The sequence below is a fragment of the Ricinus communis genome, chromosome 7 (genome assembly GCF_019578655.1).
Source record: "Ricinus communis isolate WT05 ecotype wild-type chromosome 7, ASM1957865v1, whole genome shotgun sequence".
NCBI lineage: Eukaryota > Viridiplantae > Streptophyta > Magnoliopsida > Malpighiales > Euphorbiaceae > Ricinus > Ricinus communis.
Window position 1 is genome coordinate 27,736,281 of NC_063262.1, and position 26,519 is coordinate 27,762,799.

The 26,519-nt window shown below is 33.8% G+C and overlaps 6 protein-coding genes across 6 annotated transcripts; 2 read left to right on the plus strand and 4 right to left on the minus strand.

Annotated features, from left to right (window-relative positions):
- The first annotated feature begins 1,726 nt into the window (after positions 1-1,726).
- LOC8285448 (photosystem II core complex proteins psbY, chloroplastic) lies at positions 1,727-2,588 on the plus strand. Its single transcript, XM_002514988.4, has one exon. The coding sequence runs from the start codon at positions 1,864-1,866 to the stop codon at positions 2,461-2,463; it is 600 nt and encodes a 199-aa protein (XP_002515034.2). The 5' UTR covers positions 1,727-1,863; the 3' UTR covers positions 2,464-2,588.
- A 1,878-nt stretch (positions 2,589-4,466) lies between these two features.
- On the plus strand, positions 4,467-5,753 carry LOC8285447. Its single transcript, XM_002514987.4, has one exon. It carries the CDS (start codon positions 4,720-4,722, stop codon positions 5,467-5,469), a length of 750 nt encoding a protein of 249 aa, XP_002515033.1. The 5' UTR covers positions 4,467-4,719; the 3' UTR covers positions 5,470-5,753.
- A 735-nt stretch (positions 5,754-6,488) lies between these two features.
- Positions 6,489-11,320, minus strand: LOC8285446. Its single transcript, XM_015716734.3, has 6 exons — positions 10,870-11,320; positions 10,687-10,754; positions 9,331-10,588; positions 7,451-9,139; positions 7,082-7,136; positions 6,489-6,855 (listed from the first exon to the last, which is right to left on the minus strand). The coding sequence occupies exons 1-6, from the start codon at positions 10,982-10,984 to the stop codon at positions 6,714-6,716; spliced, it is 3,327 nt and encodes a 1,108-aa protein (XP_015572220.2). The 5' UTR covers positions 10,985-11,320; the 3' UTR covers positions 6,489-6,713.
- Positions 11,321-12,196: 876 nt separating this feature from the next.
- On the minus strand, positions 12,197-15,259 carry LOC8285445 (very-long-chain 3-oxoacyl-CoA reductase 1). Its single transcript, XM_002514985.4, has 3 exons — positions 14,135-15,259; positions 13,937-14,006; positions 12,197-12,726 (listed from the first exon to the last, which is right to left on the minus strand). The coding sequence occupies exons 1-3, from the start codon at positions 14,770-14,772 to the stop codon at positions 12,472-12,474; spliced, it is 963 nt and encodes a 320-aa protein (XP_002515031.1). The 5' UTR covers positions 14,773-15,259; the 3' UTR covers positions 12,197-12,471.
- Positions 15,260-16,225: 966 nt separating this feature from the next.
- LOC8285444 (very-long-chain 3-oxoacyl-CoA reductase 1) lies at positions 16,226-18,103 on the minus strand. Its single transcript, XM_002514984.4, has 3 exons — positions 17,247-18,103; positions 16,926-16,995; positions 16,226-16,721 (listed from the first exon to the last, which is right to left on the minus strand). Exons 1-3 carry the CDS (start codon positions 17,873-17,875, stop codon positions 16,446-16,448), a joined length of 975 nt encoding a protein of 324 aa, XP_002515030.1. The 5' UTR covers positions 17,876-18,103; the 3' UTR covers positions 16,226-16,445.
- Positions 18,104-20,605: 2,502 nt separating this feature from the next.
- LOC8285443 (very-long-chain 3-oxoacyl-CoA reductase 1) lies at positions 20,606-22,206 on the minus strand. The gene is made up of 3 exons (XM_002514983.4): positions 21,398-22,206; positions 21,236-21,305; positions 20,606-21,021 (listed from the first exon to the last, which is right to left on the minus strand). Exons 1-3 carry the CDS (start codon positions 22,129-22,131, stop codon positions 20,725-20,727), a joined length of 1,101 nt encoding a protein of 366 aa, XP_002515029.2. The 5' UTR covers positions 22,132-22,206; the 3' UTR covers positions 20,606-20,724.
- Positions 22,207-26,519: the final 4,313 nt, after the last annotated feature.

The following is a 26,519-nucleotide window of genomic DNA, read 5'->3' on the forward strand; positions in this document are numbered from 1 at the left end:
TTTTTATTCTTATTAATTCAATACATTTATTCAATTTTGAATTTAATATATATTAACATATCGTGTTAATATTATATATAGGATTAGATAGATTTATATATGATTTAAATACTTTCGCTTAACAGTTTAAATTTCTTGATTAGATAAAGTTTCAAATAAGTATTGCTCACCATTTAATTGTAATTTTTTTATTAAGACAGTGATTATTATTACTAGTATACTGGTATATAAATGTATTTCTTTTCTTAATTGAAATTATGCTGGTTTAGATGCTTATGTGCAACTTTGAATCCAATCCAAAACTTTTTTTAGATAGAAGGATGCAAGAATTACTTTGAACATTTATCATGGCTTTGTTATAATTTTCTCTTTCTTGATCAGAAGAAATTCAAACTCAAAATCTTCTGATGAACATCTCAAATATTTATTGCTTCTTTCATAGAAAGGCATTCCAAGATATAAGGATCAGTGATAAAAGGAAATCCTATTGGCTTTGACATCAACTAATTCTCTAGAGGGATCTTTATCAGCCAAACCAAACTCTCCAAGATTAAGGGACTTGTTTAAACTAGCATCAACATTATTTTTTGAGCCAACTATTTGGAGAAGCTTTCCCAGATAGAGTTCAGTTCTGGTTATGAGACTCAGAATCAATGCTGGAATTCTGTCTAAGCTGACTTGAGGATGTCAGAGGAGGACTTGATGTTATGATCATAAATCAGAGGGTATCTGGCCTTCCAAAGCTGCCAGAGAATATAGATTGCGGATCTGATAGCTTTTTAAGCCATTTATCCTGGTTTTTAAGAAGATCTTATATTTTCTCAGGCGCAGCAGCATTGAATTCAATCCGTTCGAAGGCAGACAAAGACTGGAAGACCATCTTGGTAAGGTGACAGTTGAAGAAAAGCTGTCTGATTGTTTGGAGGGCACCACAAGAAGTACGGAATAGAGGTCTTTGTTGAATCTAGCTAATAGAATGTCACCTGTGGGAAGGCAGTCAAACGGGAATTTCCATATAACGAATTTGAGCTTGTTGGGGGAAGCTCCAGTTTCCAAATGTTCTTCCAGGTCATAGATTTATCTCTTGAGTAGTTGATCTTGATTGCTTATAGATTTATCTCTGAGTAGTTGATCTTTATTAGTTTAGTTGGGTTAAGTGAATAGAGTCCAAATACAAACCTTGGAAAAGCAAAATGGGTTTGTTGGGCCTCTAGGTTCAAATATGAAGATGAACTGATTAAAAACTGGGGTCAAATATGGGTTAAAAGTAGAAACACAAAGGCAAACGGGTCCTATAATGTTCCAGAATTTTGTTCTCAGTTGGGCTTGAGCAAGACAGCCCAAATATCTGGTTTATTATGTGAAGAGGCACCAGCAAAATGGCTAAAGATAATTCAATACAATTCAACAAGTGATCACCCAATTACTACCCATTTATATACTGACCTTTTTAGGCCCCCATTAGGCTGCAGAAATGAGAGTTTACACCTTATTAACATTAGTGATTCTATTGATTAAGAATCTTAATCCAATATTATTTAAGTTTAAGCAAAGGGTTAAATACCCAATTTCCAAAAAAACATGTGGTGTTAGCTAACAATACACTTGAGTTGAAAGGAAGTGATAAGAAAATGGAGTGGGGTATGGAATATGAGGTCCATATCTCACCATTTCCAATCTTTTGGATAAGAGAAAAATCTAGAAAACATAATTCCATTGGACCTCAATTCACTGACTTGGCTTTTACAATCCTTTTGTGTTAGCAATTTCTCAATCTCACACACATCTATCTACTACCTCATTTCAAGAAAAGAAAAAGAAAGTAAAAGAGTTGCTAGCAAGAAGCAGAGAAGATCAATCCAGATGGCAGCAACAATGGCAACAATGGCAATACTGAATACCAAGTGCTTGAGCAACATCAACTCAGGCAAAAACATCAACAAGCCAACAACAACAAAACCTATCTCCCTCCTTTCCATGCAAGAACTACCAAAAGGTTTAACCATCTCAAAACCAACAAATGAAAACAAACTTCTTGCAGGAACAGCCATAGCAGGAGCAATCTTTTCTACTTTAAGTTCATGCGATCCAGCTTTTGCTGCTCAACAAATAGCAGAAATAGCAGAAGGTGACAACCGTGGCTTAGCACTTCTTCTTCCAATAATACCAGCACTAGGTTGGGTGCTATTCAACATTCTTCGACCAGCACTTAACCAAATCAACAGAATGAGAGAAACAAAGGGTGTGATTATTGGGCTTGGATTAGGTGGTCTGGCTGCAACAGGGTTCATGGCAGCAGCACCTGAAGCATCAGCAAGTGAGAACATTGCTATGATTGCTGATGCAGCGAGTGACAATAGGGGTCAGCTTTTGTTATTTGTTGTAGCTCCTGCTATTCTTTGGGTACTTTACAATATTCTACAACCGGCTTTGAACCAAATCAACAGGATGAGGTCTGAATGATTATGAAATAATTAAGGATTGTGTAATCTGGGGTTTTTGTTTGAGATGGGTGTAATATTGGTAGAATTTTACTTGTAATTGCACCTTATCTTAATGCAGAACTCTCTCTTCTCTTTTGGTTTTTACTTTCTATTGTAAGTGTTACTTGTTTAATTAGTTACATGCATGTATAATTATGTAATATATATGTGCATATATAGCCCAATTAAGTTGATTGCAAATCCATAAGTGTATAGACTTGTAATTCTTTCTTATATGTACTTTTTCTCTTAGTTATGGAATTAGATTAACTCCAAGGGAATAATTCCACTTGGGTTAAGATTACCAAGAAATTCATTGAAACCTTCCCCAATCTAGAGAAGAAGCTAGCATTTGAGCATCTAAAAGATTCCAGTACTAAAAAGCCTAAGCTCAACTGAGAGAGTGGAAATTGTCTTGGCTTATTTGGCATCATTACTATTTGTTTATTTATTATTTCAGAAACTCAATGGAGAAGCAATAGAGTTAAGTGTTCATTCTCCTAATTTAATGGTTGAATTTGCCAGTCAGAAAATGACCTGTGATGGTATCTCAAGAATCAGGATCTCATTTTCCCAGGTCGGTAGCTAGCCTTGAAGTTTCTGAATAGCTTCGGGAGTATGATGGGTAAAAGGGCAAGACAAAGAGAGGCAGAGAGGACCTGCAAAACAAAAAGAAGACAGTCCAACACTGAAGTCAATTATATATATAAGAGAGCTATTAATAACTAGAGAAATGTTCTTCTGGGTAAAGAACATGAAGACTGATAGTGTGGAATGTGTAAAAGAGTTTCAGAGAGATCGGACCATGAAAGTTATAGGTTGTGAGAGTTGGTTCATGAGGGTTAGGTCATTCTCACATAGGGAAGGTTCTTCCTCTTCAGGATGCTACTTGGAAGCCATGCACGAAGTAACTGAAAGTCTCCAGACACAATAATGAAATGACAACTCTGACTGGGGAGAAAGGGAGGCGTTTTTGATGACCAAGTGAAGCGTTGGCTGGCCATAGAGCTAGACGAACAGGATCCTTGTAGGAAACTTGACAGGAGGTAGGGCTCTAAGAGGTTCGTAGATTTTATAAATCGCATGGCATAAAATAAATAGGAGGTTCCTGGAATGAGGTTCTATGAGTGAAGCGGAAGCTTGAGCCTGAAAGCAAGGAGCTGTCTTAAACACCCATCAACTTCATGGGTACTTTTATCCCTAACAATCCAAGAGATTTCTAATTCCAGTCAGCTAATTCATCATTCATTAATAGTAATAAAAGATGGCTACCCATATTGTATAATCTATAGTTCATTAATTTTCTATAAATTAAACAAAAATAGTTGAATTCGATTTGATTGAAAATTGAGAAAAAAATGTTTCAGAAAAGAAGGAATATAGCTCACATTTTTTGGTTTTATCCAAATCCCATTCATGCTCCATTAGTCCCTAAAGGAGAATGAGAATGGGAATATGAAGAGTAGACATCAGTGAAGCTAATCTTTACCAAATGCGGCACTGTGATTGGTTCTGTTCTTTCTGATTTTTTTGGAAATGCTCATTGTTCTTTTGAAGTTGAGTGGAGGGCTTAATTACTTGTTAATTTATTATTATTCTCTAATTAAACTAGACTTTCACATTGCACTAGGCACGCAACTAATTATTGGTGGTACACTTAATGTGTTACTATAAGATGCAACATTCTTAATGGACTTACAATTAATTTAGACATTTCTAGCACCATATATATATAAAAAAGAAATATACAAATAACTCATATGCAATCAAAAAGTATTCATAATTTATAGATTTTAAATATATTTAATAAAAGTCTTGTAAATTATACTGTTAGAATTGTAAGTATCCCACATCTTAAAAAGATCGAAATGAAAACATTTAATCCGTTCTATAATAATAATAATAATAAACTGATTACTTAGTAGCCGTCCAAAAATATTAATAAATAAATCATACATTCACACCACATTGCAAGTATCATCATTTTCATGAAAATGCTCCAATACCATAATCATACAAACAAAAAACAAACAGTTTCGTTCCGTAATACCCACCACATGTTTCTTCATCATTGGCTCCTTCTCTTTGGAGCTTGAATCCTTACCTTTTGTTTTTCCTATTATACTCTCATGCAAGAACATTACTAAAACAGACAGAATTCTGTCCAAAGAGTCAGTTTTAGAGAGAGAGAGAGAGAGAGAGAAACCTTATTACATGCAGCAAAAAAAAGAAAAACATGAAACCAACAAAACCACCTGTACTGAAATACTTTCTTGTTTCCCTTTTCCTTTCTCTTCCTCTCCTTCTCTTCTTCTTCTTCTTCTTCTTCTCTCTCAAAACCACCACCAACCCACCACCGGCAAACGACCGTTCTTCCACCGCCACAATCACCGGTTTGAAAATCCGACCAGGGTACAAAACCTACGATTCATACATACAACGTCAACTAAACAAAACCCTCAATCCTAAGCTAAGAAAAACATGGTTAACACGTGATTGGGATCGTAAAGTTAGAGTCTTTGCACATTTTTTTCAAGATTTGAAACAAGAAAACCTTGTTTTTAACAATTCTAAGGCTTTAAGCATTGGAGCTCGTGTTGGCCAAGAAGTTGAAGCTTTTAAACGTATTGGCGTCACTGACTCTGTGGGTATTGATCTCGTGCCCTATCCGCCGTCTGTTATAAAAGGTGACTTTCATCATCAACCGTTTGATGATGAGACTTTTGATTTCGAATTCTCGAACGTGTTTGATCATGCTTTGTTTCCTGAGAAATTTGTTTCTGAGATTGAACGGACGTTGAAGCCTGGTGGGGTTTGTGTTTTGCACGTGGCGGTTAATAGACGGTCCGATAAGTATTCTGCTAACGATTTGTTTAGTGTTCAACCGTTGATTCAGTTGTTTAAGAACTCGGAGTTGGTTCATGTCCGGAAAGTTGATGGGTTCGGATTGGATACTGAGGTGGTTTTCAAAAAGAAGAAGGCATAATTCTTCTTTTTTCAGTTTGTTTGGTTTTTGTTATTTTTTAATTCTTTTATTTGTAATCTTCTTTTACATCTATAGTAGTTTCTTTTTCAATATTTTAAATGTTCGGTATTGTCTTATTTGTTTGTATAAGTACAATGTAATGAAATGTTCAGAAAGAAAAAATGTCAAAGCATTTCTTTTTCATGTAAATGCAGTGTAGTTGCAGTAAGAAGCTATGGATCTTTTTCAAAATACTGAAAAAGAATAAAAATTGTGCTCTGTAGATTAGTTTGAATGGTGTAAATGAATAGCTGTAACAATTCTTGCATTTCTTTTTCTGCATTGCGTAAATGGTTTGTTTTCGATTAGATTATGGATATGCAGATCACTTAATTGTTGAACGAGAATAATAAAAGATATTATTAGAGAAACTTAGCCTTAAAAACTCATTGGAATGGGAAAAAAATAACAAAATAGTAACTCCATTTGTTGAAGTGCTCAAATATGCAAGATAAATTGCAGAAGTTGAAAAAGGCTACAGTAAGAAGAGGAATATGATGTTCGAGCTGATGCAACATCCCATCATTGGGTTCTGCAAGAAATGTGAGTATGAATATTACAGGATGCAAAAGAAAAATTGAGATTTGCCATAGAAAAGGAAATAATAACAGGCTGTTTTGCACTTGTAATGGGGTCCCAAAGCATTCTAATTATATGATCTGTAAGAAATTGAAGGTTAAGTGAAATTAACGTAAAGCTAATAGAATAAAAAGGATAACTAAGCTTGCAAGTAAAATGAATTGGTTTTGTCTTTAGCAGACAAAAGGAAATTCCCATCATACTTCCACTCTAAAAATATAAATTAATGCCAAGGACTCCATATAAACTAAAAATCAAAAACAAGAAAAGATGTTTGAACCAAATACATCTACGAAGGTTGTTTTGTTCGACCACGGTGGCCATGAATTTGTAATTTGCAGTCTTATAGAGACTGGTGCAAGACTAGGTACATTCTTCCTAAAGATTCAGTTTCGAAGAAATAAGAATCTAAAATCTAAATTTCTTTCATTGTAGTTGAATGCTTCCCATATCGTTAACAAGGGGAAAAACAAAAATTTCACAACATTAATCGTGACTATCTTGGCAAGCCGAAAAAGATCCAGGAAAAGGGTGTTAGCCTCTGTAGCGGCCATCACTGAGAAAACAAAACTCCTGGAGAAATATTTTGCTTTTCTAAAAAAAAGATGACAAAATTACAAGGTGATTTATGGCTTCGCTTGACTATCAGGGACGAATTCAACTGGTTGGCTCTCGGTGTCCTCGAGTTGTAATTGAGCAGCTGTTAGCTTAGCCTTCTTGTATCTGCTTGAACTTCTAAGAATTGCATCCAAGGTCAAACCAGAAGAGCTGTTTCAATAAGATGAAAAATATGCAGGTTTTTAGAGAATGTTACATCATGAAAACACTATATAAATTGAATTTCTTTCTAAAGCAAGTCTCTGTTTCTCTTTTTCAATATTTAGAAGCTGAATAGTAGGCAAATGCAGCACCATAACATGATCAAAGACCTAGAAAGTAGAATTTATTGCTAGTAACAATAAGAGAGGTAATATGTTGCCTGTTCCCCACTTACAGTGGTTTTCTGATGGTTTTTTGACCTCCATCCTTTCTTTTGCAGCTGTTAGATCCTGTGGCAAATTTCAATTGAAAGGCTCAGCATATTGTCATTGCAAACAAGATGTAGACAGCTAATATGAGATTATCAATACTAGTGCGGCATATACTATCATTTCAATGCTGTTAATACGCCAATGTCTTGCTTAGAGAAAGCCAAACATCCACTTACTGATATGTCAAACTCAGCATCAGGAATAAATGGGAAAATGGGAAAACAAGCACCCATAACTTGGCTCTTTCATATATTCTAAAGGGTATCAGCCAAAACTAACAATTCATTTACAACTTAGGCAATCATAAGTCCAGAAACATATTTTAGATTTACCATTTAGGGGTGAGTTAAAATCTGCATTGCTTTCTCCATCTGAGTAGTCAGAAGACAGTGATTTATCTGATGGAGTTCTGGTGCTGGCATCTGAATTATCATCTTCAGTTGAAGAAGCCTCATCAGTGACATCCTTGAATATTGAATCTGATACCCCTATTAAGCTCCTTTTATGTTGTGACCCATTCACAACTTCCCTACTATTAATTGTAGAAGTTCTTCTGCTATTCATACGATTATCATCCTCATGTAATTGAGGTCCATTAACTCTTCTATTCAGGAAATTCGTGTCTTTAGAACTTTCCAAGCTAGAAACTGATCCAGCCTTTTTATTCTTTGCATGAGTACTGGTAGCAGAGGGCTTTAGAGCATTAGATCTAGTGTTTTCAGAAGCAGAATCAAGCTTATCAGACTTACTAGGCAGTGGAGCTTTTACTTCGCTATCAGAAACCTTCAAAGGCTTTGCTCCAACACCATGGTCCTCAGTTAAACTATATGAGTTTTGCAAGTCAGGTGAAGGACCATGAGAATGTGCACCAAGCTTCTTTTTGTTTTCGTTACCTTTCATCTCACCATATGCTTCCATTGTTTTAGTTGCTTTGTCAACAAGCGCCTCATCAGAACCAACAATTTTATTGCTCTGTTGCCTTGGCACAAAATAATTCTTGAAGTTGATCCCACTGCTTTCACAGGAAACATCCAAATTACAAGTACCTTCAATTGCATGGCCACTTTTAGAGGGATTTCCATTGACAGCAGCTTCAAGGCACCTCCCCTCCCGGTTGCTTTTTGTTTTATGTGGTTGACCTTGCGAAGATTGACTTTTGAGAGGACCATTAGATGAATACTCTGCCTCCCTTATCTTATTACCAGCTGGTGCAGAAAGTTTCTCATTTTCATTTTTCAATTCTGGGAGATCCTTTACATCTGAAGTTCGCTTCTTCTTAGTTTTTTTTCTTGATTTCCCATCCATGTTTTCAGCACTAACTTCAACTTGTCCAATCTGTTGTACAGATTCCATTGCATTCCGTATCACATCATCAATTTCCTTTTCAGTAGCCAAAAGAGATGCACTTGTTTCCATTTCTGATACTTCTTTCCCCTCCTTTGGAGGCACATTGCTTTCCTCTTTATTAACATTGTCACCAGAGTGATCTCCATTGGTAGCTTTATGAGGCTTGGTAGGAGATGTGCCACTAACAAAACCTTCAACATGTTCTATAACAGATGTGGACAGTGTTCCACTTTCTAACTCCTTTGCTTTTCTGGATTTCTTTTTTTTCTTTGATAATTTTGACGGATTGACAGTTTCGCTAACCAATATAGAGGTAGCAGCTACTTCTTTGGTTTTTGAGGTTAGTTCATCCAGAGCAGATGGTTTGTATTTTTCTGATGGCACAGTTTTAGAAGATAAGTTCAGTGCCAAATTTTGTTGTTCTTCCACTCCATTGCTCTGATAAACAACATGATTTTGATGATCTCCAAGGATCATATTCTCATGCCCAGAAACTTCAATCCCTTTCTCTGCATTTTCAGATTCTAGAACCCCAAGATATGGATTGCCTTCCACATCGATGGCAGAGCGATTTTCTGAAACTTTCACACTTCTGGTATTTGATGCAGTTGCTGATCTATAGGTGTCATGTCTGCCTTCTATGCTGCCAGCATCTGAGTTGCTCATATCAATCTCTACAAATGATCACATAGATATCAGCATGTTGTCGCCATGTCCTCTTTTTGTTTTTTTTTTTTTATTTTTTTTATTTTTTTCTCAAATAAGAGGATAGTGGTGATAGAGGACAGAAAGGAACAAAACACTAATAGGAGAAATGCACAAGTGCCTATTAAATTTGTATGCCAATATAATCCACATAACTCACCTTGGGAAGGCCTTTTAGTTAGTTCAAGGAAAGGGTCCCCATTCTTTTCTATCAGAGAGACTACTCCACTCTCAGAACCTATCCCTTGTTGTCCAGGGACAAGATCTGCATCAGGTTCTTCACCCAAATCCTTAGGGTTAATTCCCAGCCCAGAGCTCTCACCCCTAACATCTGAACTATAAGAAGGAACTGCAGCAATTTCTTGATTAAGGGCATCTTTTAATTTCCTTTTCCTTTTCCTCTTTCCAGTGCTTGGACTTGCTGGCTGCAATTTGACATCCTCCAGAGTTTCAGTCAATGAACTGCCTGAAGTGGGATTTTTAGTATTTGATTTGTCAACTAGAGAATGTTGAGAAAGTGATAAAGGCTCAATCATCTCCTTATTAGAATCAATAATCAAAGTTCCATCTTTTTTCAGTACATCCTCATCACCATGTTTTTCCTTTTCAATTTTACGCTTCTTCTTTGCTGGGCGCTCTAACTGCAAAGTATCTTCCACTGATTTATCACATTGCACATCAACACTACCTCTCCTCACTTTATTTCTTTTGAGTTCAACATGGTTACCTAGCATTCCAGTCCCTTCAGCACACAGAACAGCAGTCACTTGCACTTGGGTGCTTGTCCCACCAATAATATTTCCATTTTCCATCTCACCACCCTGGGAAACTACTGACACCACAGTCTCTTGCTGTAATTCATTTTTACCAGCTTTGGGTACTGAAGCATCCTCTTTTAAAGCAAGCTCATGGAGACCATATTTACTTTTTCTTTTACTCTTATGCTTTTTCTTTGTATAAGATTCAGTTTCCAGAACTGTTTCTGGCTGTATAATACCCTGCACATCACAAATCTCATTCCTGGAATTGCTTTCCCTACCTCCAATAGGTGTTCTCTCAATTTCATTTTCTTTCTCACAATGATTAACATCACCATCCAAAGACTTAATTTTGCTATTACCGCCAGTACATTCTACATCAACAACATCCCAACTCAACTGGTCATCAGCAACAGGTGTCTTCCGTTTCAAATGCCGGTTATCAACAACATCAGACAATAGCTTATTTGGAAGAGCATCACTTAAAAGATTAACCCCATTGGCACAATCATTGGTAATCATACCAATGCAATCTTTGTTCTCCTCTACACTAACAGAAGAAGCATCAACCTTTACAAACCAACTTTTATTAACACCATGAAAAACACTTCTCACAAACATTGAATCTGATAAATGATATAAGCACCCTTTTCTCTTTACCTGAACTTTATAAAACCTTGTCAGAATGAGACATGATATAAGATATTAACAAAAAATTAAAAAAGCATGGATTTTTTATATCAAGTACTTTACTTTACCTTTAGAGCATGGATGTTTATTTCGCCAATTTGAGGAAAACATAATGAATGCTCATGAATTATTTTCTCTGCAAATTAATAGCATAAACAAATATAATTAGCACCATAAACAACTTAATTAGGGTTTATTATATCAAATTGCAATAACTTTTGTAAATAGAGAGAAAGCTTTAAAAAGAATACGCTTAAGATCGGAGACTGTGTCGGAGAAGGAGACGATGGTAGCGAAGTGAGTGTTGAGGCTGGTGTCTATAAACACGGCATTGTACGGAGTGGCATCACGCCCTGGCTTCGCCATTTTCGATATGAGACCACACTTAATCGGTTGCGTGTAGCATAGGAGACAATGCTTTTAGGGTTTAGGATCGTCGAGGTGTTGAGGTTTTATGTAGTGGCGAAGTGCGTTTTTCTTTCTTTTGTATTCCCATGGCGGCATATCAGCAACGGAGAAGAAAAAATAAAATTAAAAAGAAAAAAAAGAGTATAAAACGGCACCGGTTAAGGTGTTGAAATTTTAAAAAGAGAGAAAATTATTATTTTTATTTTCAACTATATGGTTAAAATTTTTTAGTTTTTCAAAAGATTTAATATTATTATTATTCTAAACTATGATGAGTTATAATTACTTATCATGGTTTAGAATATAATAATAACTTGAAATATTTTTTTAAGTGTTTTTTTAAAAACATTTTTAATATTTTAAGATGATATTAATAATAATAATATAAAAGTTATTTTAAAAATTACTTATTAATTAATATTTTAGTTACATGTACAACCAGTACTACAAATCTAATTATTATAACTATTAGGATTAAAAATCATTATATAGTAAGAAAACTAAATAATTAATTAACATAATATTTAAAAATTAATATAGTTATGATATATTTTCGTTTTGCTAATGGATTTAATTATGCAGATTGATTAGTATAAGTCAAAACTAAAGCAACTATTTATTTAAGCAATGAAACACACATGAGGTCAATGAAGAGTTATATGAACAGTAACAAATGTTCAAGCTCGTCTTCTCAGAAGGAAAACACACAATTCGAATTCTGAAAAGTAAAGAGTATTTAAACTTAGGCAACACATGAAGCTTCAGTCTAAACATAAGATTGAATTTCCCGCTGAGAAGGCTTCTTCCACCACTCCATCATAAAGGAGGATAGATTGAAGAAACAAGTTTTCCATTCTAATCACATAAAGAATGCTTGAAAGCCCTTAAAAAAATGAAAAGAATGTTGGCTCCAATACAGTAATACAAGGGCTTCAATAATAATTGTAACAGTAAAGCCTTTTAATAATAATAATGATAATAATAATCATAGTAGCTCTTCATAAAGATCGTGTTTCTGGCCAATGAAGAGTGAATGTCATCTGGACGACTGGAGTTTGGGGACAGTACAAAATGCATGAATTTGAGGTTGTTCCAACAGAATTTTGTCAAAGGGACAGAAACATTCCAAAAAAACAAAAAGAAAAGGAAAGAAAAAACACAGTACCACCATGCATGAACTCAAATTTTCAGCATTAAAGGGGTTCTTTAAATAATGTATCATCAATTTTACGTGTTCTGCAAGTTCTTTCTTGCATGCAAAGCAAATAGCTGAAAAACGTAGTTCATACGACTAAAAATGCTAATGATCTCCCAACAAAGGTGATTGAAGTTATTAAATTTAAGTACTAGTACCAGGCATTGGCAACCTAAGAGTTCAATCCACCAAAAGATTTAGCCTACTGCGATCAAACACCAATAACTCAGTTCATACAACAGAGTACAGTTTACTCCTTTTTCCTAGCATCTTTTTGTTGTCCTCTCTTTCGGATTCCAAGGTTAAACTTGTACCGCCAAGCATCCACAGCAAATTCTGGCACTATAGATATCAAACCCCAAATAAGGGAATGCGGCCAGTAAGGTGTGCAGCGAGGTTCGTAACCTACCCAACGCAGCCCTGCCCGGGCATAATCATCTGTAGATGGAACAAAGAAGGATGATCTCCTTATTGATGCCATCTTCGTTGCCACATAGAGCGGGACCTGGATTAAGAAGTTCTTGGGTTCAGTAAAACATACACAAAGCAAACTGATATAGTCCATGATAGTAGCAAAGTTCTGGTGCTCAACCCAACTTTTGATAATAGGCGCACTAATATTGCAGTGCTTCTCATCCACCATGATTTTAATGTCAATCAGAAGTGATTATTAATTTAAATGTTTACACACGCCAGTATACTACAACTAGAGACAATGTAACTTCACCTCCATTGGCCCTCTCACCTCACAATTGCAAGTCATCTACAGTTGTGCTAGGCAGTTCTTATAAAGGAAAGAACCAAGAATGAAATCTAAAGGACAAGAGAGAGATCCAAAAGAACAGGAAAATAAGGCAGACGAAGTCCAGTTCATGAATAAAATAGGACTCCAATTACATGCAGCAATTTGTTTTGGTTTGGATCTCATGTGATATCAATGATTTTCAGACTTTAAGGGATTGCCTTGTGGAAACTGCATAGCTTATTATATGCAGTCAATAATTAGAATTAAAAAACTAGTTAACAACCAGAAGACATCTATAGGACCAGCAATTCTTTCAAACTAACACTCAAAAGACTACTGAGTCACAAGTAAGGGATGCGTGTAAGAAGGCATTCTTTTAGTTGTCTCTATAAGCAAAACGTATAAAGTATGGATATACTATATTTTGATTACTGAAAAAGAATAAAAGATAAGACTTTACCAACCTAACCACTATAATTAGCAAATCCAGTCATCAGAATTATCATTGACACAAGAAATTATTGCCTTGGATATACTAGCAAAATAAACTCTATCTAAAATTTTGATAGGCAAATCTGGTTCTGATGAAACCAGCTTCCCTTTGTTACTAAAGAACTACATGTTGGGTTTAAGCAGAGCAAAGGTCAAGTATTCCCCAACCAGGGCAAGTAGCTTCTTGCATTGGATGCACAACTGCACCATTTCTATCAACCCACGTTCAAGTGGCTAATCATAAAGATGGAACCAACTGATATTTTAAATTACATAGTTATTTTATATGAAAGAATGCAATTATTATTTTCGTCTGTCTATTTCTATTAAAAGATGTGACCTCTACCAAATTTTCCATGTAAAATAACAAATGCGAATTCTCAGTTCTTATTTAGATATAAGCGCACACTTTTATACAGATTTCATATAAAAACAACCAACCACATAACCATTAGTGAAAGACTGAAAGAAATAGTACCTGACACTGCACATCGATCCCACTTTTCTTGTATTCAACATAAAGGCATCTGGAGAACTGATCTATATACCTGATAACAAGCAAAAACATGAAACACCTTAAACCATCAAAACAAACTCAAGATTATCCAATTCAAATCTCTAGAAATGACTTAAATTGCTATAAATTACTGTGAAATAAATCAAAAGAAAAGCTTACGCTTTAGTGGCGGCATAAACTGCATAAAGAGGATCAGAAGGAATAACAATTGCAGCACCAGAACCAATATTAATAATAGCACCTTTTTTCCTCTTCAACATCCCAGGCAAAACAGCATGCGTAACTTTTGTAGTACCTTCTACATTGACTTTAATCAAATTCTTTAACAGTTCCTCATCAACTTCATGGAAAAACCTTGCATAAGGATATGAAACCCCAACATTATTAATCAAAACACCAACATCTAATCCTTCAACAGTATCCTTAATTCTCTTAACACCCTCGTCAATATCACCACTAAAATCTACAACAACAGTCTTGATTTGCACTTTCCCATATTTAGACAGAATAGAATCAGAAACATCTTTAAGCTTATCAGGATTTCTAGCGACTAACACCAAATTCAAACCTTTTCTAGCCAATTGAAAAGCAAAACCTTTACCAATACCATCAGTAGGTCCCGTTACAAGAGCCCAAGATCCATATTTCTTCAGATTCTTAGCAGGCCTAAGGAAATTAACATAAACCCAATTGAGAATAGTGAAGAAACATCTCAAAAGTGATAAAGAACCTAAAGAAAACAGCACAAGAAACCATAAAGGCTGAGACTTTAGCTTATCGACAAAACAGAGCTCCATTTTTTAATGTGATACGTCCTCGTGGATCTGAAAGAGAACGGGAGGACTTTGAAAAGTGGGTTTTAGCCAAGAGGATTAAATACAAGAACCCAACACAGAGACAGTGAAAAGAGTTATGAATTTGGTGGAAATGGGTGAGATTTGACTAAGAACAGGCAAGGCGGAGCTATCGAGAGGAAAAGAAAAGAAAAAAGAAAAGAAAAGAAAGGAGATTTTCAATAGTAGGGGTTAGCACAGATTGTTAAGAGCAAGAGAGATTGGATTTATTAAAGATATGAATGAAGATAGAGAAGGGCCAAAAAAAGGTGGAGAAGTAGATGAGCTGAAAACCACCGCATTTAACTACTCATGGTTAGAGCCATTGATAACAGAACGAGAGGGCACCTCTGCTTCTTTCTATTATTACTACTATTAATATTTACTAAGTTTTATTTTCTTTTTTTATTATTAAGACCAGCTTTGGTATCCTGTTTTGACTAGGATCTTTTTTTTTTTTTCTTTCTTTCTTTCATTTGATTTTCTTTGTAATTGAAAGCCAAAATAGCTGGAACTATTGTCAATGATTTAGTACCATTGATTATAACATATATCATTCATGCATTCAATATAAATTTGTCTTATACCATCATTAGTATAAATTCAAATTCATAATTCAGAAATATTTCAAACACAACATTCCATGATTGTTCAAAAAAGAAGGTAATGATCATGTTTGAAGAGGTGATATTCTGCTGGAAATGAGCTAGTTGAACAACCAAAATTATCTAGGTTAACAACCCTTTTGTGGAGATCTCCATTAGTCCACTACAGGGTTGCTTCAGAGGAAAAATACTAAGATGGAATAACTTCTTGTGAAGTGAGTTATATTTGTTTGTTTTCGCTTGGAATTAGGCCACTTTCAAAAAGATTGGCAGTCTCTATATTAGCCTAGACAAGGGCAGTTTTGTAATTGCCTTTTCCTCATCTTGATCTTAAATAACGAATGGGACTTCATTTTCTACAGCAGGAATGAGAAAGGTACGGGCTCCATTGGGCTGTGTGAATATGGCTAGGCATGGAATGAATATGGCATTTATGACATGGATAAATGGGTGCTAGTAGCTTTCTTTCCAAGAGTTCATCCTCATGATGTTGAATACTTTCACTATCAAGTACTCTGGCAGATTTAAGTATTACTCTACCACTCAGGCAACGATCCCGGAGTCATGTTTAGGGTGGCAGGTTCAAGTTCTTCCTCCAGTAATGCTGGTTATAGTTAAAATCTTCCTTCCTGCAAATCTAACATACTAACTACCTGTTTAAAGAAACAGATATTATTCATTTGTCAGTGAGCATTTCCAATCTCCATATGAACCATACAAGTAAACACGTGATTTCATTAAGACATGATATACAAGTGACATAAGTTGAACATAAGATTGGGTGGTTGAATAGTTCAAATGCAGGCAGATAATTAGAATAATAATACCTGTTAATTCATTCAATAAGAAAAAGAATCAGTGAACTGCACATGTTAAAATGGGATAGCTTTGGTTGATAACCAGCCCGTTATATTGCAATCATTAAACAGAAAGTTGCAATATCACAATCTACTATCCCATTACATAATCTGCAAAGTGCAAGCTCTAAATTACTGCTGATACAACTTGCCTCTATGTCTACATTTCTCTTACTCAACCTTGGCTAGCTTGCAGTTGGCTCTTCTTAAGAAGTTCCTTCTCCATTCCTTTCTTGCGCAAACCGATATAGTGGCGAAAAAGAGACCGATCTAAAAGTTCCTCTGGCAATGCTTTTAATATCAACCATTGCACAGAATGTGACCAAAAGGGTGTGCATAGTTTCTCATAACCAATCCACCTTATGCTTGCTTTTGCATACATCTTTGGTGATGCGATGATGAGATTAGATTTCTTGATCCTTGTCATTTTTGTTGCCACAAATAGCGGAATCTAAGAAAAAGAAAAGAAAAATTTTGTAGCAGCAAAGCATTCACACTTCAAGAAAATCTTTAACACCTAACAATATGAAGTTAAGTGAGAATCTTCTGTATATCACAAGCTAGGTGCTGTGAGAGGCAATAGCGCTTCTGCTGTTTGTAGATTAGCTTATGTTTAAGATACTAACATGCATATACATATAAGTAGAGTTTTTACCTGGCACTGAATGTCAATTCCTTGATCCTTGTATTCTAAGCTGATGCAGCTTGAGAACATTGCTAGGTACCTATATAAAAAGAAGTTACAATTTTACAATTAGCTGGAGCTTTTACCTTTTTGGCAATATATTAAATATCCCAATTCCAAATTCATCCTATCCTAAAAATTAGACCTCCTGGCCTTATAATAGAATCATAATTCTGAAAATTTTACCAATTAGTATGTTAAATTAGCCTAATTTCCTTAAACATATAAGGTTCAATCTGTTCTAACATAAAACATCAACAATTAAGAGAAAGAAAAGGAAGAGGAACATACGCTTTGGTAGAGGCATAGATGGCATTTAATGGGTATGAAGGAATAATAAAAGATGAACCAGACCCAATATTAAGAATTGCACCTTTCTTCTTCTTTAACATAAAAGGAATCACAGCTTTAGTAACCCAAGTAGCACCCTCTGTATTAACCTTTATAAGACTCTCTGTCAACTCCAAATCTACCTCATGAAAGAATCTCGCATAAGGGTAAGCCAACCCTGCATTATTAATTAAAACTCCAACATCTAACCCTTCTATACAATCCTCTATCTTCCTTGATATCTCTTCTCCACTTGTCCTTGCAAGATCCAGAACAATAGTTTTAATCAGAACTTGTGATTTCTTGCCATTTCTTTCTTGAATTTCTTTTGATGTATCTTCAAGTTTTGAAGGGCTCCTACCCACTAAAACCAAGTTAAGCCCCTTTGATGCTAGCTCAAATGCAAGAGCCTTGCCGATTCCATCAGTGGAGCCAGTGATTACCGCCCAGGAACCGTATTGTTGCTTCAGATTCTTTGCTGGTCTCAAGAACATGGCCCACACCCAATTCAAGAAAGTGAAAGTTTGTTTGATGAGAGAAATGAAACCTATGCCACTCACTGTTAGTAGGATGAAATCTTGCAGTTCCATTGCAATGGAAAATCGCGGTGTCTATTAGATTAATGAGCGAACTTTTGTGTGTCTTTTATCTTTGAGAGAGAGAAAGCCGCAGTGTGGCAAATCCTAATTTACTATCTCCATGTATACAATTGTTTGTTGCAATAACGGTTTCTTATTAGTTTCAGGTTTTGTCTTTTTTTTTTTTTTGTTTTCTTTTTCTCCTTAGCTAATGACTTTTACCCTCGAGGTTTGATCTTCCTTGCCGTTGGATTGATATTAAATATTAATTTAAATAAATTTTATTATTTCTATCAATTAAAAAAATAATAATTTTAAATTTATTTAATTCTAGAAAAATATAAATAATAATCGTTTAGTCTAAAGCTCGAATCTCATGTGGTCCAAAGAATCAGACTCCGGCTAGTTTAAAAGGTCGGACTTTTATCTCGAAAGACTTATTTCAATAAAGGATAACACTTATATAAGAAGGTCTCCCGATCAAGAATAAAACCTCTACTAAAAATGACAATATAATAATTTTATAAAAAAAATATTAAATCCTAATATTTAACGGACATAATTTTTTCATTATTCACTAACTTTAATAGAAAACATACAAATTTCTTGTTATGATCTAAAAGAGTTGGACCTCTAGAATCTGGCATCCACTCGGACATCTCTTCTTCTTTTTATTCTACAGATTCTATGAACCAAGAATCTCTAAACTTTTTCTCAAATCCATCCAAAGTTTGCTAAATTCATCAAATCTTAAATTCTAAAAGATAATCAATAGATCTTTTTTCAAAAAAATTATCATTAAAATAAAAAATTGAAACTTTTGAAAAATTAATCATAATATAAAGATATATTGATTTGTTTTTGTCTATTAAATAAAAATTTTGAGTTTTAAATCTTTTGTATCATGAGAATATTGATATTTTAATTGGCCACCAAATTTAATATCTGATTTCTTTCCAAAAAAAAAAAGAATATAAATGCATTTAAGGTTGTGTAAAACTTTCATGGAAAAGAGTAAAAAGTCTCAGTATAATAATAATAATAATAATAATACAAAAAGTAATTATAGTAATAAACAAATGAAATATCAACATGTATATAGTTAGAGAAAAATTTTAACCAACTTTTTTTTTTCTCTTATTTATTCTTTTCTTACGCATTATAAAAATTTTATTATTTAGCTCACTATTAGACCTGATTAGCTTAGGTATCCATTCGGCCCGTCCAAATCCATTCATAAATTTTTAAAATTGAATCCGTTAATATGATTGATACTCATTATGGTTATATATATATTTTTTATTTTTAATATTTTTTTTATATCAAGATTTATTTATTAATTTTTTAAGTAAAATGTTAATATTTTTTCTAAAAAAAAAAACATGTTTATAATTGATTTAAATTTATCTTTATTGGATAATCTGAGAAGGCAAAAAGGAAGGTAGACCACATGTATAACCATTCCTCTTTACTATATAATCACATTTGATTATCACTCTAAATATGATGTTAACAAAGAATAACAATCTCTTGATATAATTTGTTAATAGGCTTGGATTTCTCACATTTATTCTTCTAATGGAATATTAATCATTCATTATTAGAGTAGGTAATTATTTATTTCTTTTAGAAAGTTATATTTTTTATTTTTTAGTATCAATTAATTTTATTCTAATTAAATATCTCTTTTTAGAAAATAAATATCCTACTATATATACTCCAGGACTCGAAATAAATCTCTCTAGGGACGGTTTTTTTAGGAGGTTTGATCCCTTTACCAAAAGAAAAAGGTCCAGTACTAAATGCCAAAGACTAGTGTATTACCATTTATTCTCAATTTATTTTGGTATTTGTAATAATAAGGTGAAATATATTCTAAGCATTTAAATTTTTTAATTTATTTTGCTGCGTTCTTTAATTTTATTTTTATATTATTATATTTAAAATTTATTAGTCCTTAATCAAAATAAAAATAAAAATATAAGAGCTCAATAGAATAAATAAATTTTATAAACTATATATAAGAAATGATTAATAAAATTAAAAAATAAAAATATAAAAATTCAATAAAACAAAGTAAAATTTTGAAAATTTAATAAAATAAAATAAAAAAGTTGAAACGCTTAATAATGATTTTGCCTAATAATAATGATGGAAGAGTGATCAGAATGAAACCACCGAATTTGCTGGTACTTGTAGTAATTAATGGTAAACGTGGTAAATTATATTGACAGTTTCTAATAAAAAATATTAATTTTTATTATTTATAACTAAATAATTATTAAATTTTAATTTTAATAATACCGATAAATTTATTCGACACATTTAAAAAGTAAGTTAGATGAATAGTCACTAAATCTTATACTTTATAATATAAAACTATTTTTTTTATTTGTTATAAGAAGAATACATTTTGTGAAATTTTTTATAATTAAAATCTTAGTATTTTTTTTATTATGAAAAATAAAATTTAGTGACCATCTATATTATTTATTCTTACACTTATTAAAAAAAATATACCAATGTTGCCAAAATTAAAATTGAATAACAATTTAATTATAAATAAAAGATTTGACATTTTTTTATTATAAATTTAATAATCGCCTTTATAATTTACCTGCAAGTGGTATATTGAATGAATAATTTTATGTATATAAATGGGTATATTATTTCTTAAAATAATGTCAAGCATCTAATTAATGTAATGAGCATCAATTCAAACAAGTTGATAAGAATTGGAAATAATATAATCAACAAATTTATTTATTTATTTATTATTATAGTTGCATTAGCTAGGGATGCAATGTTGAGTTTTTTTTTTTTTTTTTTAAATAAACTATTAACAAAAAGCCAATTTCAAATTAATCCCCAAAGAGAGCTAAACACAATATGTCATAAACACAAATCTCTTGATTAAGTAGAGGATCATTCTCTAATCCTTTCTTCCTCAGAAAATTATGGATGCGAAGAAGAAGCCAATCAACCACAGAATCTGGCAATGCTTGCAATATAGACCACTGCAGAGAGTGCATCCAGAAGGGTGCACATAGTTGCTCATAACCAATCCTTCTTATGCTTTCTTTTGCATACATTTCTGTTGATGATACCAAGAAGCTAGATTCGAGCCTTGTCATTTTTGTTGCCACAAATAGTGGAATCTGATTACAGATAATTTCACAATATTAGTGCCTAACATGAAATCTAACACTGTACAATGAAAAACTTCATTTACAAAATGGTAATTTTGCAGTTTTTCTGAAACTTTTAAGAATTGTTCTTTTTTAGAAATGAAATTAATGAGATATATTATGAGACTTGTATGCTAATTCTATTCAATAATTCTGGTTCAGATTTCTACTAAAGATTAATTACCTGACACTGACTGTCAATTCCATGATGCTTGTATTCCAAATTGATGCATCTTGACAACATTTCTAGGTACCTGAAAAAGCAAATTATATATTATGATGAACAAATAAATTTCTCAAGTACAAGAAAATAAGATAAAGAGCAAGAAAGTAGCATAAAGCATACGCTTTGGTAGAAGCATATACTGTAACTAGCGGGTAGGAAGGGAAAACAGCAGATGATGCAGATCCAATATTAACAATTGCACCTTTTTTCTTTCTCATCATAACAGGAATCACTGCCCTGTTAACCCAAGTTGCTGCCTCTGCATTTACTTTTATTACACTATCTATCAGTTCCTGACCAACCTCATGAAAGTACGTAGGGTAATATGCCACTCCTGCACTGTTAATCAGAACACCAACGTCTAACCCTTGAATAGCATCCCCTATTTCTCTTGATATCTCTTCTCTATTTGACCTTGCAAGGTCGAGAAGAATTGTTTTAATTTGAACTTGCTTATTCTCTCCGTTTCTTGCTTGTATTTCATTGGATGTAGCTTCAAGTTTTGAAGGATTTCGACCCACCAAAACTAGGTTAAGGCCCTCTGATGCTAGCTCAAACGCAAGAGCCTTGCCAATTCCATCGGTGGAGCCAGTGATTATTGCCCATGAACCATATTGTTTCTTCAAATTCTTTGGTGGTCTCAAGAACATGACCCGTACTCCCTTCAAGAAAATGAACATTTGTTTGATGAGAATAACGAAACCTAAACCACTCACTGCTATTAAGATTGAATCTTGGATTTCCATTGAAAGCAATACGTTCTCTTGGATCCGAAAGACAAAAGAGAGGTTTCTGAGAAGTGGGTTTTTGACAAGAGGGTTTAAAATATAAACCGACAGAGAATGAAAAGACATAAATAGAAAATCTAATTAAATGAAGAAATAAATTTAAAGGCATACTTAAAGTCTTATAAAAATAAATAAACAGTATCTTTAGTGTTTTTGAAACGTGTGCTAAGGTTTCCATGGAACCTGTTCTTCAAAGAGATAGACATGAGCTGCATTTTCATATGGGCCGATGGGGTATCGAGAAATGAAAAACAGATGAGATCATTAATGGCAGGGGTCCCTGAATTTAGTAAAGACATTAATGAAGAGAGATGAGCACAATAGTGGAGAAGTAGACGACCTCAACATCACCTCATTTCACTACTATTTATGTTAACCTTGCTACAGTAAATAATTTCACTCCTAAATTTATTTATTTAATATTTAATATTTTTAATTTTATATTAATTATGGTATTCTTTAATTTTTAACTTTAGTTATCCGTGTTTTCAATTTTTATTTTTATGTTTATTTCTGTATATATTATTCATTTATATTATAAAAAATTAAATAAATATAAATATACATATACGATGATGAACACAATTAAAAAAAGTTGAGACTCTTATATTAAAATATAATTAAAGAGTATCAGAAGTTAAACTAATAAAATTTAAGATGAAATTATACATTAATCGGTAAATAAATAACTAGATAAAGAGCATTTGTAAGGAATTTTTCATATGTAATTCTTTTAATAAATAGCTATTTTATAAAATAAAAATGTAATGAATTTTTTATTTTTTTTATTCTTTACTCTTTTAACGGAACGTGAGAGAATAATGAATGAGAGTTTATAATTTTTAAGATGGGCATAAAACAATAATTACTGATATTATTTAGCCCAAAACTTATGGCTTAAGAGCCATTTTGGCCTCTGAACTACTTTCAGATGCAATTCGTCCTAAATGAGCTTCTTGATCTAATTAGGTAATATATATATATATATATATATTTATCTAATTCCCCTTGAAATATTTCATCCAAAATCTTAATAAGTCATTTGTTCCTCTTTCAATGAAGGAAGGCTTTAGTCATAAGAGATTGTAACTTGTTCATTCTAGAGCTAGCAACATCATCCTTTAATTTAACAAGTAGGGGAGACTTGGAAGGAAGGGAAGTTTTGAGTCACATTTGATTTCTTTGAAACTTTTTAAAATTAATTTAGTTGATATCATTGTAGAAAAATATGAACCTGATAGAGCAAAATCACAGCTAATAATTTGAGAAAATAAAAATAAAAAAATAAAATAAAATACACAATAAAACATACAGATTTACGTGAAAAACCCATAAACAAATTAGGGTAAAAACTACGGGCAAGGATAAAAGAATTTTACTATAAGAAAATAATAGGAGTTACAAACTCTCTATTTATAAAGGAGAAAACATTAAAATTCTCTCTTTATAATAGGAGAAAAATAATTGCTTAACTCTCTAATATTTTTCTCTTATTTTTGGGATGAATGAATAACAAAGTGAGGCCTCTATTATATAAGCTTGGAAGGTACCTCAAGATTATTAACTTAGCAATGTGGGAGAAATATTCTTCAAAATTAATAATTTAGCAATGTGGAGAGATACAAATCCCTAAATATCAACAATCTCTCATTTGAAGATTTGATTGAGGATCAGTTAGATCTTCACACCTTTCTTTCTTTCTTGCCTTTCCATGCTGCTTATGCTTTTATCATGTCACTAGAGGATTGACACCAAATAAATTTATCAGTGTTAACTGTCTTTATCAAAAAATCTGCTAGGTTGTCTTTAGTATGAATTTTATGCATATCCATAGTGCCCTCTTCCACTTTTTCACGAACGAAGTGATACTGGATTCGTATGTACTTTGACTTTGAATGAAAGCTGGATTTCTTGCGAGATGCAAGGCACTCTGACTGTCACAAAACAGAGGAATATGCTCTTGTTTGTGCCCGAGTTCTTTCATCATCATTTTCAACCATACTGCTTCCTTACTAGCTTGTGTAGCTGCTACATATTCTACTTCTATTATTGATATTGCCACAACTGATTGCAGTTTTGATATCCAGCTCACAGCTCTGCCAGTAAGTGTGAATACATACCTTGTAGTAGATTTGCTTTTATCAAGATCATCTGCATAATCTGAGTCAGCATATCCTCTGATAATAAAGTCTGATCCTCCATAACACAATGCAACATCTGAAGTTCCCCTAACATATCTTAGGATCCTCTTTACAGCATTCCAATACTCTCTGCCAGAATTCGCCATGTACCGCTTTACTACTCCTACTGCATGTGCAATGTCTGGTCGTGTACAAATCTTCGCGAATATTAAACTCTCCACTACTGATGCATACGGTACTCGAGACATTTTCATCCTTCCTTCTTCACTGCTAGGACTCATATTGGAGGATAATTTGAAACTAATAGGAAGTGGGGTAGAAATGACTTATGATCTTGCATATTGAAGCGTTGCAAGACCTTCTTCAAATAATTTTTTTGAGAAAGCCAAATCTTCCTATTGTTTCTGTCTCGGTGAATTTGCATCCCTAGAATCTTGTTTGCTGGTCCCAAGTCCTTCATTTCAAATTTCCTAGCCAATTGTGCCTTTAGTTCTTCAATGTGATCTTTGTTGGGGCCTACTACCAACATGTCATCTACATACAACAGTAAGATAATAAAACCACTTTTACCAAACCTCTTGAAATATGCACAAGGGGCTGCATTAATTCTGCTGTATCCAAGGCTCGTGATGAAGGAATCAAATCTCTTATACCAACACCTCGGCGCCTGCTTTAAACCGTATAGAGATTTGTTCAACCTACAAACCAAGTTCCGCTTTCCTTTTTCTTCAAAACCTTTTAGCTGAAGCATATAAATTTCTTCCTCAAGATCTCCATGAAGAAAAGCTGTTTTCACATCTAGCTGCTCTAGATGTAAGTCAAATGTTGCACACATCGCCAATACTATTCGAACAGTTGTTAATCGAACCACAGGGGAAAATATTTCGTTGAAGTCAATCCCCTCCTTCTGAGCATATCCTTTCACCACCATTCTTGCACGAAACTGCTCTACTTGATCATCACTATTTCTTTTGATCTTAAAGACCCATTTGTTGCCAATGGCCTTTCTTCCTTGTGGTAGTGGCACAAGCTCCCAAGTCTTGTTCTTATGCAGAGCTTCCATCTCTTATTGCATTGCTGCCATCCACTGAGATGCATCTGAACTGCTCATTGCTTCTTTGAGAGTTGATGGCTTCCCTTCCTCAGTTAGAAGACAGTATGCGACATTGCTACCTATATCATAATCTTTCTGCCAGATTGTGTAAATTTTATACGTTTTTCCTTTCCAAGTTCTGACTCTTCAGACTCGGTTGGCTCTTGAAACTCGACTGGTTCTTCCTCTTCATGCTCTGGTGCTGCTTCAGAAGAATCTTCTTCTGTAGACTTTCTTTCTACCTGTATAGTTATAGTCTCTGAATTTTCCTTTAAAGTGCTGTCATCTTCTCCCTTCAATTTATCTTCTAAGAAGATTACATCCCTGCTTATTATAACCTTGTGGGTAGTAGGATTCCACAGGTGATACCCCTTCACACCATCAGCATATCCTAAGAACAAACACTTTCAGGATTTTGGATCCAGCTTTATAGTTTCTTGGGTATTATACATCACATACACATGACTTCCAAATATATGGAGGTTTGAATAATCAACTGGCTTCCCAGTCCATATCTCCATCGATGTCTTTTGATCAATTGCTGTAGATGGAGACCGGTTAATCACATAACAAGCGGTGTTAAATGCCTCAGCCCAGAATGCCTTATTCAGGCCTGTAGCTCCCAACATTGCTCTAGTTCTTTCTAACAGAGTTCTGTTCATCCGCTCTGCTACTCCATTTTGTTAAGAAGTGTATGCCGTAGTGAACTGCCTTTTGATGCCTTCTTGCTTACAAAAGCTATCAAATCCATTACCTGTGTATTCTCCTCCATTATCTGTCCTCAAACACTTGATCTTATTGCCTGAATCAAGTTCAACCCGCGCTTTGTAAGTTTTAAAACCTACAAATACATCTCCCTTGCTCTTGATAGGATACACCCAATATCTCTTGGAGTAATCATCGATGAAGGACACAAAGTACTTAGCTCCTCCTAGTGATGAAATTGGTGTTTTCCATACATCAGAGTGAACTAATTCTAGAACATTCTTGCTTCTAAAATTGGATGTATTAAACTGTAGTCGATGCTACTTGCTTGTTATGCAATGCTCACAAAAGGGTAATGACACCTTTGTGAGACTATGAAGTAGATTTTTCCCAGCAAGAACCTTCATGCCTTGTTCAGACATATGTCCAAGCTTCTGATGCCACACCATTGCAGATCTCTCGCTTGAACTACTTGAAACAACAGATGCTTCTGCTTCATGCACAGTCTCTTCCAA

Bases quoted from the DNA above. Each gene is read 5' to 3' on its own strand.
- LOC8285448 (XM_002514988.4), top strand. From the start codon at position 1,864: ATGGCAGCAACAATGGCAACAATGGCAATACTGAATACCAAGTGCTTG.
- LOC8285447 (XM_002514987.4), top strand. From the start codon at position 4,720: ATGAAACCAACAAAACCACCTGTACTGAAATACTTTCTTGTTTCCCTT.
- LOC8285446 (XM_015716734.3), bottom strand. From the start codon at position 10,984: ATGGCGAAGCCAGGGCGTGATGCCACTCCGTACAATGCCGTGTTTATA. The intron at 9,140-9,330 runs GTGAGTTATGTG...GATCATTTGTAG, and splicing joins AACTAAAAGGCCTTCCCAAG to AGATTGATATGAGCAACTCA. The intron at 7,137-7,450 runs GTAAATCTAAAA...AATTTGCCACAG, and splicing joins TTTTAACTCACCCCTAAATG to GATCTAACAGCTGCAAAAGA.
- LOC8285445 (XM_002514985.4), bottom strand. From the start codon at position 14,772: ATGGAGCTCTGTTTTGTCGATAAGCTAAAGTCTCAGCCTTTATGGTTT. The intron at 14,007-14,134 runs GTAAGCTTTTCT...GCTTGTTATCAG, and splicing joins GTTTATGCCGCCACTAAAGC to GTATATAGATCAGTTCTCCA. The intron at 12,727-13,936 runs GTACTATTTCTT...TTCTTAATCCAG, and splicing joins GGATCGATGTGCAGTGTCAG to GTCCCGCTCTATGTGGCAAC.
- LOC8285444 (XM_002514984.4), bottom strand. From the start codon at position 17,875: ATGGAACTGCAAGATTTCATCCTACTAACAGTGAGTGGCATAGGTTTC. The intron at 16,996-17,246 runs GTATGTTCCTCT...CTTTTTATATAG, and splicing joins ATCTATGCCTCTACCAAAGC to GTACCTAGCAATGTTCTCAA. The intron at 16,722-16,925 runs GTAAAAACTCTA...TCTTTTTCTTAG, and splicing joins GAATTGACATTCAGTGCCAG to ATTCCGCTATTTGTGGCAAC.
- LOC8285443 (XM_002514983.4), bottom strand. From the start codon at position 22,131: ATGTCTTTTCATTCTCTGTCGGTTTATATTTTAAACCCTCTTGTCAAA. The intron at 21,306-21,397 runs GTATGCTTTATG...TTGCTTTTTCAG, and splicing joins GTATATGCTTCTACCAAAGC to GTACCTAGAAATGTTGTCAA. The intron at 21,022-21,235 runs GTAATTAATCTT...ATCTGTAATCAG, and splicing joins GAATTGACAGTCAGTGTCAG to ATTCCACTATTTGTGGCAAC.